This window comes from Falco naumanni, chromosome 6 (genome assembly GCF_017639655.2).
Source record: "Falco naumanni isolate bFalNau1 chromosome 6, bFalNau1.pat, whole genome shotgun sequence".
Taxonomy (NCBI): Eukaryota; Metazoa; Chordata; class Aves; order Falconiformes; family Falconidae; genus Falco; species Falco naumanni.
In genome coordinates, this window is record NC_054059.1 from 51,872,470 (window position 1) to 51,893,987 (window position 21,518).

At 42.4% G+C, this 21,518-nt stretch overlaps 1 protein-coding gene across 10 annotated transcripts in view; it reads left to right on the forward strand.

Annotated features, from left to right (window-relative positions):
* Positions 1-18,652, forward strand: part of NHSL1 (NHS like 1) — a 187,300-nt gene extending 168,648 nt beyond the window's left edge. For 6 of the 10 annotated variants that reach the window (XM_040598372.1, XM_040598377.1, XM_040598375.1 and 3 more), the window contains 3 exons: positions 3,671-7,099; positions 7,640-7,769; positions 11,045-18,652. In XM_040598372.1, coding sequence (XP_040454306.1) covers positions 3,671-7,099; positions 7,640-7,769; positions 11,045-11,768 — 4,283 coding nt within the window. In that variant the 3' untranslated portion in view covers positions 11,769-18,652. Of the gene's footprint in view, positions 1-3,670; positions 7,100-7,639; positions 7,770-8,182; positions 8,235-11,044 lie in introns of all 10 variants that reach the window. The other 4 variants (XM_040598373.1, XM_040598378.1, XM_040598376.1 and 1 more) reach the window with 2 other exon arrangements.
* The last annotated feature ends 2,866 nt before the right edge of the window (positions 18,653-21,518 follow it).

A 21,518-nucleotide genomic window follows, 5' to 3' on the forward strand; every position in this document is an offset into this window, starting at 1 on the left:
CCAGATACTGGGTGTTCTTCACTTGGTGCTGGAGTCTACCCTGAACATGTGCATTAGGGAAGAGCTTTTGCCCTAAGAGGTCTTTTCAGCAAGAAGTAGGGTAATAAGGAAGGAAGGGGTGTAGGTAGAGGTCTCCTGTGTTGGACGTAGCACTGGCTGTTGGACACATGATAATACAAAATGCAGACAAGATGGTTATTAATTACTTTCAGCCACATTTATCATACCACCAAATTGCAGCCACTTCTGACTTCATAGCATTCAGCATCTGTAACCTGATGTGCAATTCTGCAATATTTTTTGCTGCTGTCTGCTCAGACATCACCCCTGCAACTAGATGGACTTGCGGATGGTTTTCTTTAAAAGTTCTGGTTCAGTTCCAGAATTTTGGTGTTGCAGAAATCTTGTAACTTGTGTAACTACTGTTTATAAGTAGAGGTTTTCTGAAAGATTTAGCATTTTCAACATAATAGTCAATTAAATGTTTGAGCTGTCCCTTAGAATTGGATCAGTCATTTTCTAGCTGCAGTAGCAACAAAGGTAGTTTGATTGTAAGGATTTTTGAAAACCCTTGCTTTTCAGTGTTACTCTGGAAATGAGTGTGGGTTTTTCAGTGCATTTGTAAATTGCAAACAAAATACTCCTCGCTACCCTCCTCTGAATTCCACCAAAATCTGAAAACCCTCAACATTTTAACAGAATGCCTGAGCCTTAAATTTTCCTTTGGTTTTTTTTTTGAACCGTTTTCCCTACAGATTTCTGTCGTCCCTCTTTGGGAAATGGAACTATAAAAAGAGAAATTGCTGTGTTGTAAAGGGCAAGTAAATCCTCACAGCTTTGCATGAGATTGTGCGTACATGTAAAGCCATAAACAAAGCTGAATTAATTTCAGAATATGCTACATTTCTACAAAAAAATCTAAAACCTCGAAGTTATGTGCTTGTGATAGCAGCAGCCATGAAAAGTCCCTTCCCTGACCATATCACATACAATAATTGAAGGATGTAGCCCTGCAGTTCATAGTTTTGAGACTGGGCTGTCTTGCCCCCTCTGAACCCTGTATTTGTTTGGGCTCTGAACAATTCTAATGAGAGACCTCACACTGGTGCGAAGACCTGCCCTGACAGGCTTCCTTGCAGTATCGAGGTTGTAACGGTTTACTGCTGCTGAGACAATTTATGAAGTTTTCCTGAGCATATTGGACTGGACCCTGAGTTCCATCTGTACTACTGACAAACAGGGTTAGCACTGACACTCCGCAGCATCCTGCGGTTGTTCATGCTGCCCTTCTTGCTGGCATTACTCCTCCAGCCCTGCTCTGGCCTGAGCCAAGCCAGCAGTCCCCCAGGCTCTGTCTGGACGTGGGTGCCAGGGGATGGGGCAGGAGCTGCTCCCCCGGGCGTTTTGGTACAACTGTCCTTGGCCTCTTCTATTTAGTGGTGTTGACGTATCACCGAAGTTTAATTCTGTATTTCAGACATTGCGGTGCATTGGCTATAAACAGCATGTCCCAGTAGTGCATTCTAACACTCCTGGTTTGAGAAGGAGGAGAGGGGAGGTTAGCGAATCCAGTGTTGTTCCACTTTGCCGTTTACCTTCTTCCCTAGCAGTAATGTTTGAAACAAGCATAGACCATCCACCTGCATTACACTGCTTGCGAAATAGAGTGTGTTTAGCTTCATTTGTGAACACAAACATACTGCATACTGAAATGAGGTGCTCTCAGCCACAGGTCGGTATGTGACAGTATTACACACTTGCTGTAGTGTTTACAGCTTCGTTCTCCACCAGCCCCATCCTTCTGTCTCGTGCGTGCGTGTGTGTGTTTGCATGCATGTATCTGTTTCGCAGTGGCAGAAGAAGAAAAATATCCTCTCTCTTTGGTTATTTCTAATGTAGTACACAAATTTTTATTACTGGATATTTTAAATTAGCTAACAGTTGTCATCAGTGGTGTCATGGTTGGAGAAATATTCATAATGTCTACTTTGATGGCTTTCTCTCGCTTAACCAAAGGGGAACACTGATTCTATAGAAAAAATACTCATGGAAAGCAAAATTAAATTATTTTTCTTACTGTACAGTTCCTAATAACTGTATCCAGAATATGCAAATACCTGTCTTGGTCGGCTGCAGTAGTCCATCTGTTCTGACAGTAACTCATATTACATTATCAAAGACGTTTGCCAGCATTCAACTATCTAGCTTTGCTGCAAACCTACCAGAAGCAGAAAGAGGCTACATTTTCATGAGAGCAAGAGAATCTACACAAAGCAAACTAAACAGGCTTCAAGCTGCTAAAAGACTACTTATGTGCCTGGGGAAAAGAAGTAAACAACCTTTTTGTGTGTGCTGCTTTCAATGTAGCCTTTTCAGAGCCTTCTTTTCCTTATCCTAAAACGCCTCTTTTGCCTGCCAAGAATAAGGATAATTAAATGTCCTTTAAGTGGTGTTTAAAGCTGCATGATAAGAATACCTATCCTCCTGATCCAGTTCCATATAGTAAATCTGAAAGGAGAACAGTCCTGTTGGGCGTGCTACTTCATCGCTCCTGAGACTAGCTTAGGCGGAGACTTGAAATAACCCATTTTCCCCCACAGTGACATGTGCAGCATCCTTACAAGCATCTCCAGCAGCACGCCTGCCTCTCGTGTCTGCTATTTATACAGTAATGCAACTGAATTGAAAAGCAACAGCCTTACACAGACTAATTTTAAAGCAGTGCTCTGGTTTGTGATTTTAAAAGACAGCTACCCATAAAAATGTAAATTTAAAAGAGCCCTACAGACCTTTCTACTGACCCGGTGGTAACTATATTTTGAGCTAAAACTGTTTTTTTCCATTGTCCTCAAAGGGTTTTTTAAATGCAAATATATGATTATTACATCTTTTTTTTAAAAAAAAGTACAGTTATTTTTTTATTTCCTGATGGTGCTGAGGATGAGACAACCATCTTTTTCTTTTCCCCACTTTTTACGAGTTTTTCCTTTATGATAAATAGAAAGTAGTTGTATGGAGAAATGTTACTTAATGGTTTTCTTTGCAGTGTTGGAAAATATCTTTGTATAAATGCTCTTATAGCATATGTATTATTTGTGGTAAAACAATGCATGTTTCAGTATGTTAGCCTACTTTCAGACGAACTGCGAGACTTGGACAGCTATCAGTGTCTGCTGACATTTTTTTTCTGAAGTGTAATGCTTCTAAAAAGTAGATCTGATTATTCACATCAGGCTCCAGATTTCCTTCCCCTTTTCTTTATTGCATGAGGCATTAGCATGGAGACACACTTCACGTTTCTCAGGCTTTTGTCTGCTGTTCCTGCTGCTTTGTCTACTGGAAGTCAAACAGTGCTAGTTCGTTTCTGACATAACTGATTACTATGGAAATTATTACTATGTCATAAACAGAGGATTTCATGTGTCGAATGTGCGGCAGGAATGCAGACAATTCTTAAGCAGAAGGTTCCAGTAATAAGGAAAAAGGGAAGAGAAATAGAGAAAACACATGATGCCTGTGCAAAATCCATTGTTGCAGATTCTTTTTCAGAAAGCATAACCTGCACGAGTATGGGGATCAAGCAGTTTGCTGGGGTTTTTTGTTTTTAAATGAGTAAAAAGATAAATGTGAATCTGTGCTTCAAGAAATAATTATTTTATTTTGACTTCAGCAGTTGGCACTGGCCAAAGTGATTTCCGAGGGCATTCGATGTATGTCCCAGATCAGTGTTCCACGCTAGGCAGACTAGACAGCTATCGCTCAGCTATGCAGCGCTCTGAAACCAAGGACACCAGCTGCCAGACAGAGGAAGTTAAAGTTGTGCCCCCTTCAATGAGAAGAATACGAGCGCAGAAAGGACAAGGAATTGCAGCCCAGATGTCTCAGTTCTCCAGCTCATCTGGAAATATGTCAGTGATGAGTGATTCTGCTGCAGTCATATTTGCTTCTCGCCAAAACAGCGATATAGGTTTTCACAGCTTGCCTCGGGCTGGTGCGAGAGTGTCTCTTCAGTCCCTAGAGCAGACACAGAGCATATCTAGGCAGACAGAAGACGTCGCTGGAAGTTTACCCCACCAGATAAGTAAATTGCAGGTGGATGATAGTGTTGTGCATTTGAGGAACAATCCTGCAACAGGGACCCTGTCAAGGCCAAAGTCTCAGGAGGTGAGAAGCTATGATAGCGAAAAGTCTGCAAGCCCAGCATGTGTGGTCTCTCCTCATGCCACCTACTCCACGAGCATCATACCCAATGCAACACTGTCATCCTCCTCAGAAGTTATCGTTATTCATGCTGCCCAGAGTGCTGGATCCTTGGATAGTAAAATTACCAGCTCTGCTGCCTACCCAAAGCCGAGAGACAATCCTGTTGCCAGCAGTGCAGTAAGTGGGAAGGAAGATCACCATTCTTCCAGTGGTAACTGGAGTGAGAGTAGCTCCACACGTCACTCGCAGACTTCAGATACCATCCCATCTAGTACTGTCATGATGCTTTCTCTCGGTGATTCTGCTGTCTGCCTTAGCACTCCTGGAAATGCAGAGGCTGGGTCTCAGAGCATGAGCTACAGCTGTAGGAACAATCTTGCTTTACCAAACCCTTCCCAGGACAGCGATGGTAGGAGTGAATCTAGCTGTTCAGGGGAGCGAGCACAAGCAGCAGTGAACAGCACAGAGCATTGGCTGTTCAAGAACACAGAAGACGGTGAGACTTCTTCACGCAAGGTGGTTTGTACCACACCAGGCTGTGCAACTCCGGGTAGCAACCTGAGCAGCAGCAGCCTGGAGAGGACTTCGGGCAGGGATGATTCTACCTCTCTGTATTCTGTGGACCATGATGGTTGTTACAGTTCCATGCATATGGACTCCGGACTGAAGTCAGACATGCCATGCCATAGTGCCAATGGTTTTGGCAACCCCAGAGACAGCGTGGTAAACGTTTTTGAAGGAAAGGAGAAGAAACGTCAGGATGATCAGTCAGGCCAAGGTGACAAATCCCTTGTGAGAAACATCTCTCTGAAAAAGGCAAAAAAGCCGCCTTTGCCACCATCCAGAACAGACTCACTCAGAAGGATGCCTAAGAAGAAAGCCCAGTCCAATGGACAGATACTTGATGAAACCCTCATTGCCACCCTCCAGCATTCTCTGCAGTTGAATCTCAAGTGCAAAAATGGCAGCTCCCCTTCCCAGAGCCCCTGCAGTGATTATGAGGATCCCTGGGTGTTGCGTTCCCGCAGCCAAAGCTCGGTCAGCGCAAGCAGCAGCATGATGTCCACCACTGCTGCAAACCTGTACTCCATCTGCACAGTCACTCCCTCTCAGAGTGAAACAAGTAGCATCAAGTCGGAGTATGCTGACCAGTGGGGTTACTACAGTGACTATGCTGCAGTGGCAGACGACCAGGTGAAGTCCTCAGTGGCCCATTCTGCCAGCACGTCATCTGCTCTCAGCGATTACAGCGTCAGCCACTCCAGCGATGGCTCAAGGGCTTCTGTGCCGCAAGTGCCCAGTGGACTGGCCAAACCAAAGAGCACCTCTCCGGAGAAATCCCACCGAGTCACATCGCCATCGAGTGGGTACTCCAGCCAGTCCAATACACCCACTGCGCTTACTCCAGTGCCTGTGCTTTTAAAGTCTGCATCATCAGGAAATGGGAAATCCAAGCTGAAGCCTAAAGTGCCTGAAAGGAAGTCCTCTCTTCTGTCTTCAGTCTCCATGTCTTCATCCTCCACTTCTCTTTCTTCAAATACATCTACTGAAGGGACCGTGAGCGTGAAGAAATTGGACCCCGCCCTGAGCTCTCCTCCAGATTCTAGTGCACCTCCTCCACCACCTCCTCTTCCAACACCTCCCCCACGTTGCCCCGAACTTTCTCCTCCCCCTCCCCCCCCTCCTCCTGTAGCAGAAGTCATGGATCTGTCACCATTGCCAGCCTCTCCCACATTCCCCCCTCCTCCACCAGAAGCTGATGTAAGTTCTTCCTTTGCCCAGACTGTCCCATGGCTTCCGCAAGAAGCCTCCATCAGTTTGTTCTCTTACCCTGTTCCTCCTCCTTCTACTTTCCCCTTAGCTGTCCCACCACCGGCTCCACCTCTTGATCCCAAACTAACAAAAGGTGCAACAATATACCCACAGTATTCTTTTAAAAAAGGCAGCCAGGAGGATTCTTGCTACAGTCCAGTGAAACAGCCACTCAACAAGCAAGACGCATCCAGACCTGTGATGCCCTTAGTAACTACCAAAGCGTTGCAAATGGTGCAGCTGAGGTCTGTGAAAAAAGCAACAGAAGGTGAACCATCACCTGAATCTGCTTCTGAAACCACCTCTCAGGAAAAGGGTACTGTAAATTCGTCATCGCAGTCTTCCCTAAAGCCATCTCTCTCACTCAGACTCAGTAGCAGCTTAGGCGAAGAGGAAATGAAAACTCAAGGCACTTCATTTAAAAGCTCAGTTCAGACACTGGCTCGGGGTTCTCCTCTCATTCTCTCTGGTTATGTACCTGTGCTTGACAGCGATCAACAGCCTGCAAGTGCAGTGGGTCTAAACGAGCCTTTCGAAGCCAACGCACAGGGGACAGCTACTGAAGACACACCTGAGTCTTCAGTGCAGAGTGAAGACCTCCATTCTGGCATGTCGCTTCAGGGGTCACCAGCATCTCCCGACAAGACTCAGGCCATATTGCCCAGCAAGAAACCACCTCCTATTTCAAAGAAACCCAAACTGTTCCTTGTTGTACCACCTCCACAGTTAGATCTTACAGTGGAGAAAACAGCTGAAGCGAGTGATACTGTCAGAAGCACATCAAGCCCAACTAAGAGAGACGCTGTGCTTGCACACTGCGAGGAGGCGAGAAATTGTCTTACAGATGGACTCAGTTCTAGCGAGATGGACTCTGGCAGCCTGGTTCCTGAGGGAGGAGCTGCTGGATTCACCTTCTCTGAGACAGTGGGAGCTAATGCCTTTGTGGTACAGCCTGCTGCATCACCAGTTCAAGAAGAACCCAGGCAGGAGGAGCAGTCTGCTTTTGATGAAGGAAGCAGTTCAGGCAGCAGCCAAGACAGTGGCAGTAACACTGAAGGGCATCTATCTCAAGAGAGCGAAAGTGGTGAGTCTCTTTTCTCTGACTCTTCTTCAGATGCAGCGGTAGCTGTTTTAAAGAAGCTGGGGAGCGAGAATAGCAATCCTAGCATTCAGGTGGGGTTCTGTAGGGAAAAGAAACCTCTTACGATAGTTGTAACTAAAAGCCTAAAGAAAGTTGCAGGGATCTGATTAATACTTTATGAGATTTCTTATAATTCCTGTCTGACTTCTCATTATTGCAGACACGGAAAGAAAATTCTGCTTTATTTAACTATGTGTGCTAGGATTAAAACACAGGTAGCTTTGTTAATTTGGATTTTGTATTTTAGTGGAAACCATACAAATTTTCTTTCAGTATTGTTCTCCGCCTGTCTGTGTGAGCAAGCATAAGCATTTTGTGCACTGCAGTTTCCTAAGCAAGCGTTGTTTGAAATCACAATAATGACAACGGTGCTCTCAGTTTCTCGGCTGCTTTGCCTTAGAGGCAGTGAGGGCCAGTGTCGGGATTATATGCCCGTTGGGTTCCCACGATGGACTGACAGTATTGTTCATTTTCTCTGCGTAGTGGAGGTGTTTGAATCAGATACAGCAAACAGTTCCTTCCTGCTGAGCAATAGTTATGGGGAAGAGACGGACGGAGTGGCAACACCAGCAAGACCAAGGACTACTGAGGATCTTTTTGCAGCCATTCACAGGTACTGCAGAAATTGCCCTTCCTATACTCCTGTCAGGTCCAGTAGTTCTCTAAAAAACAATGTAACATTTTCTGTATTAAGACACCCAATTACAACAGTCATTGCTTTAACAGAAAGCACACATTTATGACCATTCTATTAAGGCTATATATAAAAAAGATGAAGAAACAAACGTGTATTTTATTGTTTTACAAATATATTTAATCCATTCTGAACTAAAAGCTACCAGATTAAATCAATATAGATTATATTATAAATAACCTGCTCCTTAAAATACCGTTACGTCTAATATTTATTGTACTGTTCTCGATCTGCCATATTAACTCTACTGTTGCTTTTTCTGTGTATCTTTTTGTTTTCATTCTCGTTCTTCTCCATCTCTTTTTACTCTCTTCGCTGCTTATATGGTGCAGTTTGGGACAGAGGCTCAACGCTAATGCTTCATGGCAAGCGTGGCTGAAACTGGCAAGTAACACAACATGTCAGTCATATGGCAAAACATATGGCAAACGCTGGATTATAGTTTGCCATAATCCAGCCTGAGGTCGGGTGTTTTGTGTCAAACGGGTTCATGAATGAAATGTGCAACACTGGCTCTATTATTAATGACATTATTCATTTCCCTTAAAAACGAAATCATCCTGAATAGGCAACTAGATTTTTGTGCTGTTCACGTTAGGTTCACAAAAAAAAAAAAGGAAGTGGAAAAAAAAGCTTAAAACCACAAAATGAAACGTGTGCACCATTTAAACAGTACACACAGAAGACTGTTACCGCCACTCTCTGAACTACTGAGCCTGCTTTCAGACTAGGCTCGATGTAGCGGTAGTGCCATCTTGAGGCTTTGTCTTTTACTTCAGAATGTGGAGGGGCCATCTCTCACCTGGTCACAGAAGGTGCCTGGCAGTATCCGTGTGGGTTTATCCAGGTGTTTAGTCAGTTTGCGCATCTGTGCGTGAGTTCTGCGTCAGGAGTACTGAGGGATGGGGAAGAGCCTGTTGGGAGAAAGTGGCTGGGAGACTGCAGCACTTGGGAAAAAAAATGCTGTTTTCTTATTTTGGAAACTTACCTTGCTTCAGATGTTACAAAAATTACATACGTGTGATACTAACTTCTTATAACTTACGGTTACCAGTTAGGACTGGACCTGTAGGAGCTGTTCTAAAAATGGTTGTTGCATTTATGTTGCGTGGTGCTCACTAGGACTGCGACAAATCTGGTTTTAGAATGAAATGTTCTGGCCAGTAGCCTTTCTCCATTATGTATGCAGATAGAGAGTGGATCTCTGTGTGTAGGCCCATACGTGTAATTCATGAGTTTATGGGGAAATGGACAATGGAACTGGATGTGACGTAGTTAAAACTGCTTGACACATTTGTTATTAAGACCTTGCTTTTGCTGGCTTTAGACTTGAACCACTATCTTCTTTGGCTGTTAATGAATAAAAAATGTTTTGGTTTTCTCCTCACTATTTCTAAAAGGCATTGTTTCAGCAATTGGCACTCTTGAATATGTGCTTTGGAGTAAGACAAATTTAGTGGCATGTGCGTTAAGGTCAGGAAGAACAAGTTTGAATATATACCCTCTCTCTGTCTGAAAAGCCACCAAAACCAAATTTGGTTCTTAATTTTAAGTTTCTGCCATAATTCATCATGCTGAGAAAAGCTGGTTAGATGCTGACAGCAAACTGACTGCTCATTTGGGTTTTGGCAGCAGTACAGCCCCAGCACTGCAGTGTTTAAAGGTACCCATAGACAGCCAAAACCCCTAATGACGGGAAATCTTTTTCCCTGTAACCAACACGCACACATGCTCACATCAAGACCTGCAGAACATCCAAGCACCAAATTCACTTGCTGCCTGTGGTACTGACACACAGTTAAATCTAGACAAGGTTCTTAGGTTTGCCACTACTGAAGTCATCCTTCTATCCCTGTGCTCTCTTCTGGTGTCCATTCATCCTCAGGCTGAATGGATGTCGGTATTTACATTCTTCTTCCAGAAAGGCAGGTGGAGGCAGCAGCAGCTGGAAATGACAGCTGTTGCTGCTGCCTGGGGGTTATGATAAGTGATCTATGCATAAACTTCACCACCTACAAGAGACAGGATCGCTCCAAAGTCTTGCCAGAGTTTATGGCAATGTCTGTTGCTACCACCAACTCAGCTGATAGATCCTGCTACTTTGTTTTCTGGGGTTTTTTATTATCATTGGGCTGCGATGCATAAAGATACTTGAGCTTGCCCTGGCAAAATCTCAAGGCCTTTAAGACAGTACAGCTAAAGATCACATTAAGTAGAAACCCATTCTACAAGGGAAACAGTCTGTACTGAACAAATGCTTGAGAAAAATTAATACCGAATTACAGCATGATAATCTTATATTTGTAACAAGTTACTGACTTGTTTTTGACTTTTGCCAATGTTATTCTAGTTTCCACTTATTTCCAGTTCCATGATTGTTTCTTAATTTTGTTTTTGTTATCCCTGCACTTTACATTTAAATTAAAAAGCACTCCACCCTTTCATCTGGAAAAAATAACTTTCATGTCAGGAAGTTGGGTCGCTCCTTCATTTAGCAGAAGAGTTGCAATGACAGAGCACCAACAGAACTGTGAATTTTGTCTGTGAATCTTAATAGAGGCTGGAAAACTCAGTTTTCACTATTCATTTAATACTTGGGTAGGGGATGGATTATTATTTTTTAAATAATTTAATCCAGAATGGTTACATGTGGCTCCCTTTATCTAAACTTCAGCAGCAGTGCACTTGCAATATCGTTTTCTAAAGGGAAGTGCACTAAACTACACTTCTAATTTTCCAGAAGGCATCAAATGAAATGGTAAAACAAAACAGAAACCCGTAACATACTCCAGAACATATTTTCAATCAAGTCCCCAAACTAACAGACAAATGGCATTGGGTATAATCTTTATAATGCACTAGTCTTTGCAGCTGAATACTGACTACAGAAAACGTGATTCACTAAATTCGCTGAAGTGTTTTGGACATCAGTATTGCTGGTTTTAGTAGTTCTGTTGTTCCAGATTTGCAGAAAAAGAACAATAAACTAGCTTGCATCTCCCATACCTGCATTAATGCCTGTACAGTTTTGGTGGTGTTCTTATTGACTCTTTAGATTTAGATTACTTCTCCCTTATCCTTCTCTCTGCTTTAGCTTAATTCATTGTCATCCGTCTAAGCTGAGCTTAATTAGGGGAGGTAAAAAGTTTCATTTTTCGTTTGGTCCTCTTTTTTTTATTGTTTTTCAAACTCAGATCCAAAAGGAAAGTCCTTGGCCGTAAAGACTCTGAAGACGACCGTACCCGCAACCATTCTCCGTCGCCCCCCGTAACTCCCACTGGTGCTTCCCCAACCTTAGCTGCCCTCAGACAAGCCGGATCTATTCAGAGAAGCGTTCGCAAGAGCAGCACCAGCAATGACAACTTCAAAGCCCTGCTGCTGAAGAAAGGGAGTCGCTGTGACACCAGTTCCCGCATGTCCGCAGCAGAGATGTTGAAGAACACGGACCCCCGGTTCCACCGGACAAAGACGGATGCCTCCCCTGACCTTTCCGACAGCCCTGCCAGCTGCTCACCCAGCAAGAGCAAACGGGCCCAGGAAGAGTGGGCCAAGAGCGAGGGCCTGATGCCAAGGAGCATGTCCTTCTCTGGCACTAGGTACGGCCGGTCACGAACACCCCCCTCGGCTGCCAGCAGCAAGTACAATGTCCGCAACCGCATCCAGAGCAGCCCCATGACTGTCATTAGTGAAGGAGACGGGGAAGTGGTGGAACAGTCAGAGGGCAGGGTCCGAAGGGCTTTGGAAGAGCAGCAAGAGAGGCAGCTCGATATGTTTAACAGTGATGAAATGGATATGAATGACTTTCCATATGCTGAGGAGGCAGGCTGCAAGGAGACCTTGGATCCAACCCATCTAGACTTAATTACTCAGCCAGGTACTTCAAGGAAGTATCTAAGCCCTTCAGCTGAAGAAAGCTAAAAGGCAGTGACAAAAGGGATTGGATATTAGTCTAGAAAATGTCAGAGGACTAGATTCCAGAAGAAAGCCCAGACCAGGACAAGTTTACTTTGCTGAGCATTTATTCCATGAACTGCATGTGTGTGTTTAAATGCTAAAGCAGTGATAGTTCTGCATGGTTGGGTTGGGGTGGGGAGGACTTGCTTTGAATGAGTGGTCTGTGGCTTGAAGAAAGTCAACAGTTGGACTTTTTGTGTAAAGCCTTAGAAGTCCTCTTGGGGTGGGGTGGGGAGTTTTCTCAGAGCCTGTAGGGGTGTGAAGTTTTTCTTTTTCTTGAGACTGCAATTGTGCAAGCAAAATTTAGGAATAAGCCTGAAAAAGAGGAATGGGAAGGCTCCTGTGGTACAAGCTGGACATTTGCTTCAAAAGCATTGTAGTGGTGCAGCATAGTGCATTCGTTAAGCAGGGAGAGGCAGGATGAGGCACATTCACCTATGAGGAGGTAGCAGGGTTGGTTCTGGGGTTACATGGCTTATTACTGGGGTATGGCCCAGCGTTCAATGAAGCGTGTCCTGCTAAAGCAGTTAGGTCACCAGGTTATGAATTGGTCCAGGGTACTACTTTTTTTCCTGAGGGAAAATGAAATACGTAGCTAACGTGGAAAAGGGAGCCGAGTTTTACAACACACTACTAGCTGCTATGCAGCCACACGCGTACACTTGGTGAAACACGCATTTCCAAGTGAACTGCTTCCTTGAACTAGAGTTATTCCCTTAGAGAACTGGAACAGCCAGATGTATGCAGAAGATGCGAGCGGAAAACAGAAAAGTGGGAGAGGAGTTAAGCAGTGCACTGCCAGACTTTGGAAGGGTTACGTTTCTGAATTAGAAAGCAAAATTTGACTTTGAGAACTTGCACTACAGAGCTGTAGGTGGAGCTTGTCTTTCAAAATTGAAACTTGGGGAGTTGTGTTTTGCCAGAAGTGTCTTCCATTTGTCAGAATGGGAAGATGATTACTTTTCATCACTTGAAATACAGATACTTGCTAACTTTTGGTTACCAAAGAATAAGTTACAGTTTCCTTTTTGATTTGCCTGCAGTATTTCTCTTCTTTTTTAACCTTAATAATTTAGTGAGGTTCATTTTTATTGTATATTTTACAGATAATAAAAACATTTAACGGTTTTCCAATTGTAAAGACAACCATTAATTAAAACAAATATTGGCTGAAGTTTTTGGTTCTTAGTAGGAATGAAGCTTTTAATTTTTAAAAAGAATTTTGCATCCTTTGATGGCATGCGCAGTTTTTGTATTGTTTGTAAATATTGAAAGTTGTTAAAATATCTTTTGATCTCCCTACCGTAGAATTTATACATTTTTAGATTGCTTTTAAGAAGAAAAAGCACTCTTTGTAGATTATTTATTTTAGAGAAATATGCTTGTAATCTCTTTCTTCAATCCTTTACTTGTTAGTAATGTAAATTTCAGGGGCCTTCATTTAACTCTTCCCTTCACAAGAGGGGAATAGTGATGAAAATGCTGTGACTTTGCTTCAATAAAGAAAAAGGCTGCCAGTTGCCATATTGTCTTTTGAGTTGGTGCAAATATCCTTCAAAAGATATGTCCCACAGCATATGGCAACCCACTGAATGCCATAAACCATGCATCCACCTACTAATCTCCAGTTTTCATCACAAAATTTACTAATTCACTTTAGAGGCAACTAAAGCGTACTTACATATCCATCCCATTTTGGCATCTCAATGCTGAGACTAAAAAAAATGAAATAATCCTAAGCTCTTTCCAGTACCATTTCTGAGTGTTTCTACTACTTCTCTCTTACTTGCAACCTGTCCCAGAAAACTAAAATTCATGGAGAACCAGATTATAAGCAGAGTGAGTGAGAAGTGAAGTGGAGAAGGTGAATCCAGCTGCACTCACTGGAACAAGGGTGGGGATAAGTGGTGTGCAGCAAACTTTCTACCATTTTTGCATGCTAAATATATTTAAAGAACCATTGGATTTTTTTTAATTAGATGAAAACCTAATTCGATAAAGTAGATAATTTCAGATATTACTAATATCAATCTGAACTATGTACTGTTGCAAAGAGATAGTGCAAAACATCCTGCAGCAGCTAAATGTGTCGTGCTTGTTGCTTTGGTGTTTCTCCCAGAGCTTATCACATGAAACATAGAGCACTGTGTCCTCCTCACAGCAGGTACTGTCCCTTTCAAAGCTATGTGTAAATGCTGAACTAGTCCTCACACGACCATGCTGACAGGAGAACACTCAGGCATGGTTTTATTGTTTACAAATGGGGAAATCATCCAAGTGAAAAATTGCAGCATTGGAAAAAATTACAGTTCTGGTGTCTGCAGCTTCTGCAGTACTTGGAAACATTTTGTATAAAGGGCCTGTAAGAAGGAGCCCAGCCAGCTTGTTTCCCTGATGCTGGCCAGCTGATGCGCCAGTCATTTTTATAGGCTATATGGGGAACTCTTTGGAAAACCCTGGCTTATATGCACACCGTCTTGTCAATGCAGGTAGGTGGGATTAAACTTAAATTTAGCCTGGGCTGAATTTCTTCTCTGGCCACAGGTAGCCTTGATGCTCATCTAAAAGCCACTGGTGTAAGGCGAGTTTGGGCTGAGGCTCAGGTTTTGGCTAGTGTGCAGAAGGCAGTGTTTATGTAGCTCTGCTGATGCTGCTACATGACTACATTTAACACAGTAGAAGATGTAATGAAATACATTAAAAGTGCTGAAATGTCTTTCATAGTGCTTGCAATGATATTTATTTAGGCAACTGATACCACTTTCTTACAGAGGTATCACCATGTTGTCTCCCTGCTGCCGTCACCCTCTGCAGCAGCATGCAGAATTGGTTAGTAGCTCAGCTTGCTCAGCAATACAGTCCTTGGCCCAAGTTTCTGCTACAAAACCCGAGGAGCATGACAGCTTTAGGCTGCGTTTTCTCTTCCGGCAACAACTTTGGTGTGTGTAATTATGCTAAGGGGAACACACTTAATTTTCTGTCACACATCCAACTGCAAAGTTACTTTCTTCTATTACAGGCTTCCTCCATAGGGAGGTTTTGCAACTGTGGCTTTATTGGTCAGTAAGTATAGATTAAGTTAAGTAAATCTCTGCTAAAGATATCCAGAATGGTAGGAGAGGGGGGAAAATACACAAACTTTGGCCATGCTAAGAAAGAAAAGGAGACTCTTGTCATCCAGATGCTTAATGAATTGTACCGTTACAGGGCTTGTTCAGAGTTTACAATTGGTTTACAGATCATCTCTAAAACAAGAATCGTTATTGAAACTAGATGTGAGATTAATCTCTGGTTTTCCTTTTATTTGGAATAGTTTTCAACTTCAATCTTTTCCTACGTTTTCCTCTGTATTAACTCCTTCTATGCTTTCTTCCTTTATGTTCAAAGTTCATTCTTACTGCTGTCAGATGTAGGCAGCCCCAATCCCCCTTAGAGCCTTCACTTACTATGTTAATCCATTCATAAGGTGCTGTGGCATTTACAAGCCTTCACTGTTTATATACTGGAGAGAGGAGAATTTATTAATTTAAGCGAAGGATGGTTATGCAAAGAGCAATAGCTTGGTGAGAGGAGGTTTGGAAGGTTACTGGAAATCAATTAAAAGAATTGGGAGAGAAGTGGATTTGATGAAGACAGGGTTTTGAGGAACCAGGACTGGATGCTTGTTCATGCATAAGGCTCAGCCTGAAAGAAAGCAGGTGAAGCAGGGAGAAGATTGAGAAAAGAGAAGTACAGTGAACGCACAGAACAACAGGTGTGAGGTGGGTAGGCTAAGCAGATTCTTGAAAATAAAAAGAAGCTTCAGCAAGTACAGAAGAGAGGAAAAGGCAAAGGAACAGTGGGGATAGTCACAGTAAGGGGAAAGAAAAATATAATAAGAAATATAATAGAAAGAATATAAGAAAGAAAACAGCCTATGTGTTTCTTCACAATTCAAAGGATATAGAAGGCCAAAGTCAGTCAAACACGGGAAAAAACATTTTGGAATAGGAAAAAGAGCAAAACTCTGTGTGAGTTTAGAGAAGCAGTAATAAGCTGAAGTGAAGAATGCTCTAGGAGACCTCAGGCAACGCTGGCAGGTGGCTACAGGCTCGAACACAGCTCTGGGAAGGGTTCTGTACAGAAGAGCTGTGCCTGAAATCTGGAAAGAATATGGGATCAGGAAGATGAAAGCTCAGATTGATCCTGTCTAACTTCTACCAAGAACCCTGTGCCCATGATTCCTATGGACTGGCTACAGTTCTTCAGACACCTGTGTTCTGGTAACTCACAAAGCCTCTCTTCATTTCCTGGAATGAAGAGAGGCCACTTACTTGTGCATGCAGCACAGGAATAAATGTCTTCATAATACTGCAAGCAAATACATCTTGTCAGGTATTGTTTGGATCCCATGAAGTTCTGGAAAAGCCTTTTATAGCAGCAGTCACTGCTCCAACAAAGCTGTTTCCGTAGTACTTAAGTGGTTCAAAATGATGCGTTGTTTGCTTCTATAAGAGAAGATTAAAGGGAGGGACTTAAAAAATAAAAGTGTTTAAAAAAAATCACAGTGGCAATGAGGAATTGTTTTATCTGTTTTATTTAAAATAACTTCAGTACTCACAAAACCCACAAAGCTACAAAATACATTAACTTTATAATGTACAAAGTACATTATCTTAGTTTTCTGAATTCCTCTCTTCCTGAGTAACTTTCAGAAGTTATTTCATGGTTAAGACTAGAAAAGTCTTCTGACATAAAACTAATAATTTTATTGGTTCTAAAGAGGTATCAACTTTAAATCAGAGTGCAGCATTAAAATATTGCAGGTATTCAGTACTGGATCATGACTGTGACTATACTGGTGTGAATAAAGACTCAACAGAGTAAAATACAGAGATGTTTGATAAAGAACTGCTATGTCATATATTGTTCTGAAAGACTGGGTAAAAGCCTTGATAGTGCTTCCCCAGCAGAGTAGGTACATTTTATGGTGCAAATACAGCTCTTTGCAGTTAGGTTCTTTCACTAAGGGCCAAGTAATTTGTCTCCCAACGATGCTAATACAAAATGTCACTGATTTTTACTAGGCAGTTGTAAGCTAATAGTGAATCCAAATGTTTGTGTGTATATGCATGTGGAGGGGTATATATGCACAGAAGAGAGAAAGGCCAATCCTAATGTACATGAGTTGCTTCTGTCTGTAGTGTACTGCTCTATTTGTGCACCAGCCTTTGGTATAAAATCACAAATTCTAGCTACTGAAGGAACAAAAAAAGTTAAAATCTGTCAGAACACGTAGGTGGCAGAAGTATCTGCATATTCACTACATCTTGAAAAACATAGTAAAAATTAAGTTCTGTGTTTAGATAGTAAAAATTTTGTGTGTGAGGGGGAAAGATACATATAAATTACAAAAAACCATTATGTAACATCTGACAACAAACAAGAAATACAGGAAACAAAATATCCTATCTGCCATCTGAAGAAGAATGCTTGCAAAACGGCAGTATTTAAGAACTGCTTACCTCCCATGTTCTTGTACATCTTGGTAGTAAATTAATGTTTTCTTTAAAAGTCAGTCAAACATGCATTGTTAGCTCCTGAAGGCAGGAATATCTGTGTCCATTTTTCTGCAACCCAGTGTGAAATTGTTAGAAACATAGCTAGTAATTTCATTTGGAAAAGTAGACTGATTTCTAGGCCTTTTTAAAACCGATGAAAGAGCATTACAGTGACAAGAGCATTCAGTGCCCAGTGCAGCAGCACCAGCTGAGAAGCTGCCCTAGTGGAGTCTGAAAGATGGTCCCATCCTTCTCTCCTTAATCAGGATATTGCAATGTGTGTCTGAAAAATGGTGATTGTTGTAAATTACCGTGCCAACTGAGAACTGCAGTATAGTCAAAAGGATTAAAAAAAAAAAGCAAAGCCCAGATTCATTTAGTCAGTACAGCAGTCATAAACCAGGGAGCGATAATGATTTTAATATATTTACCTTTTTGTAGAGTCCTAATACAAAGCAAAAGTACATTTCAGAAAGGAGATCGTAAGACAACAAGAATGTGTGCACCAAGGAGTGTGTGGCTGGGAGCAGAGGTCATGCAGCTGCACAGAAGTCAAGTGTGGCTCTGGGGTAGCTTATGTCCACTTACAGGTTGTGGACGTGACAGGCAGTATCAAACCACTGGCGATCCCAGATGAGACTGGCATATTCCCATACAGAGCACACTTGATCTTTTAGGGCAATAGTCTGTTATCCAGGATCAACCAAACTTAAAACTCTACAGAAAAGTACAGGGAAAAAAGTGTACCTCAGTGTACACTATTCAAGAGGGTAGCCCTTTATTTATTCCAACATGGAACATTGATAAGACTGGTTTTTTCTCCATTTACTGATACAGTTGTTGGCAAAATCTGTCAGAAGTGAAAACTGTGGCATGTAGGGACATGAAAAGTATTTGATAGGTTATTTCTCGGAGTTTAGAAAATCACCAGCACTAATTTTCTTTCTAGACTGTTAAGCACAACCCTAGGCAAGTGAGCTTGTATAAAATAAAACCTTTTTCTGAAGTGCAGCTCTGAAGCCTGGGACTGACTATGCAACAAATTGGTCGTCTAATTTATGGGTTGAGTTTCTTGCATGATATGACAACCTCTGTAGACCCAGGTTGGATTTTGGGAACAAAGAATCTCAAAAATTTCTTTCTGTGCCACAGACATGCTCTGTCTCAAATGATTACCAGTGTCTGGGAAATTGTAGTGACCTCTCAGAAGAGAAACTGTTAGTCCGTGTTAGAAGCTATCTAAAATACTTGCTGAGAAAAGAGGGAAGTGTCTGGACAATAAACTGAAACTGTCTCTCTCAAAAGTCATTCTGGTTGTTACTCTTGTTTGTTGGACTTTTCCTTCTTTGCATAAGCCACACCTCATGTCATCTATTAATTTATGTAGACTGCCGTAGCAGTATTCTTTCAACAGGTATTTCCTCATCCTGCTTCAAGCATCTTGCTAGCATCAACACTTCTTTGTGATATTAGTGTATCTTTCAAAAGGCCTGCCAAGAGTAATAAATACGAAGGGAGTCTAAGTTTCATTGTCCTTTATGCCCACTCTGTGGACTATGGACTCTCAAAGTGCATCTGTCCGGGAAGATCCCATCAGCGGCAGCAACTCCTGCTTCTGTGCCAGTCCACGTGCACACAAGACAGCACAGGGACCTCCAGCCCTGTCAGCTCTTCAGTTACTACAGACAGCCAAAACCTTTTCGTTTGCTAAACTGTGGATTCAGAGGAGAGTTTCCTGCAGCTACATTTCTCTCACCTCTTCTAACACGACCTTTGACTGCACTACCTTTCCCCTCTCTTAGTATGTCTGCTTTCCTTAATCACAATCCCAGGTGCTGCCTTTTCATTCTCCTCCAGCAGAACTGCAGAGGCTGACCCTGACCTCTAGGCTCTTGCTCACCATCCCATTCCACACCCAGCTTCTGCAAACTAGCAGCTCAGCTCTGTGTCCTTAGCCACTCTACCCTGTGCTCACACCCATGAAAGGACTGCCAACCGCTATGGATAGCAGTGATGCCACTTCAGCAATAACAGTATGGACAGGCACTCACAGTATGCACTTAAATGCGTGGTGGGAGGTGTCTCTGTTGCCAGCACCCAGTATCAAGTTGTGGGTTTTGCCTCTCCATACAGGCTGTTAGCCTACACCTTGCAAGACTGTTGGTTACAGTCTATTTTACTGCGCTCTCCACCTGCAAATGTTCGGGTTTCCTAAACATCTGTGAAGAGAGGTGGCCTTGGGACAAAAGTGTGTATTAAACATCTTTTCAATGAAAAAACGTATAATATAAATGGCTGCATGTCTTGATTTGCATTTCTCAGGAACCTGATGCCCTGAGAGATGCCACCTGGAAAAGCAGAATTCCATCAAATAGGGCCTAATCGGCAACACTGAAAACAACAGAAAAGATGTACATTTTACCTGGTAGTCTTCAATTGCACTTTCCAGCAGTCTAGAAGTCTGAGAAGATACTGGAATCTGGAATTCAGTTTGTTTCCTTCATGTTTGCAAAGTACTCAAGTTTTTTCCTCTCCTCCATAGCTCCTATTGGCACAATGGTTTTATTGTGATATACGAACAATCAATGTGGGATAAAAACAGAAGATTGGTGAGGAGGATTATCAATAGCTGGGGTGTAGAAAAACACATATATCATACTAATTCTTGTTTAGCCTGGTGTGTTTGACAAGTAGAACATCTGTGTTTAGATAACATAGGCCTGTGATAGACTTACAGGTACCGTATCAGACACGCTTGAGATTCCTGCCCTGATGTGGGAAAGATCAAAGCACAGTGGTAAACTATGCCTGTGCAAATCCGGTTCAGTGATCCTCTAGCATGATAGTCCCCGCTTGTGTGCTTCTGCCCGTGTGCGGCTTCAGGGATCCCCCAACTGGCAAGGTAATGAAAATAAATTTAGTCTTTGCAATTCACCTGTAGTTTTGTGTCATTCCTGCATCCCGTCTGTGCTGACTCACACAACCAAGTAGGGAAATGTGTGATTATAGAAAGTAATATGTAATCTGATGTGATATAATCTACATAAATCGTGGCCTTTGTAAGAAAAAAAAAGAAAAATGTGGGGGTTTTGCATAAGAATCACTTCAGTGAATGCCTATGGTAAAAGGGTAATGACTTTAGCTGTGTTACAGGCTAATTCAGACGAGGGTTTGGCTCTAGGCAGCGCTTGGTTTAGTTGGTGAAAATGAAAACTCAGTTCCCTAATGCAGGAAAGTAGGTACTAGTTTACTAACTTTATTATTCTGGAGATTCCCTTTGGATTACCGGCACACAAGCCATTTCACAGCACTGCACAAATTGATCCACACCTGGCAGACACACTCATTTCTGCTCTTTCTTCAGCAAAGATATTCAATTCCAACATATGAATTCCATTACCCTGGTGTTTGAGTAGCAGTAACGGGAGACTGCAAAAGTGAACACAGAGTGGATGTGCACCGGGATCACAGGGGCACCATCTGTATTTTCATCAGAAGAGCAGGTAAGTAAAAGCAGCTCAATGGCACACAGAAACTCGAGCAGATCAGCTAAAGAGCATGGAGGTAAAGAAAGCATCTATCTTGGTGGCTTGCTCAAAGGCTGCATTTGCTCCTTTAACTCTGTACAGAGGGCAGTAAGACCACACATAAATCTAATAAAACTTCATTGTTCTGCCACGTATCTGTGGGCAACAAACATTTGTTTTTCAGTGCTTTCACATCTTGTTGGATTCTCTGCTGCATTGCACAGCGCACGCTGCAATAATATGCTTACCGTACTTAGGAGTTCTTTCTTCTATGTGAATTTTCTTAGTGTGTTACAAGAGATACTACAGTCTTTCCCTTAGTGAGGTCACTGTTATGGTTGCTTTCCTTGAAACTTGAGCTTCCATGAAACAGAAAGAAACTTTGTATTTTTGAAATTATCTAATTTCATACAGATTTCACAGCGAGGCCATAACAGGGTGGAAAAGCCAGTAGGAGGAGAAGAAAAGACTCTGAGATCCTATACAACATAACCATATTACGTTCATTTCTTGAGGAAACCTTGCTACCCAGCACACCCTTTACTCCTCAGCTACATAGTAGACTCCTAGCACTGTGACCTAAGAGAGTATGTCTGAAGGATCACTACTGGTCCTGAATGTTGTTTGTTTTATAGCAGGACTGTTAA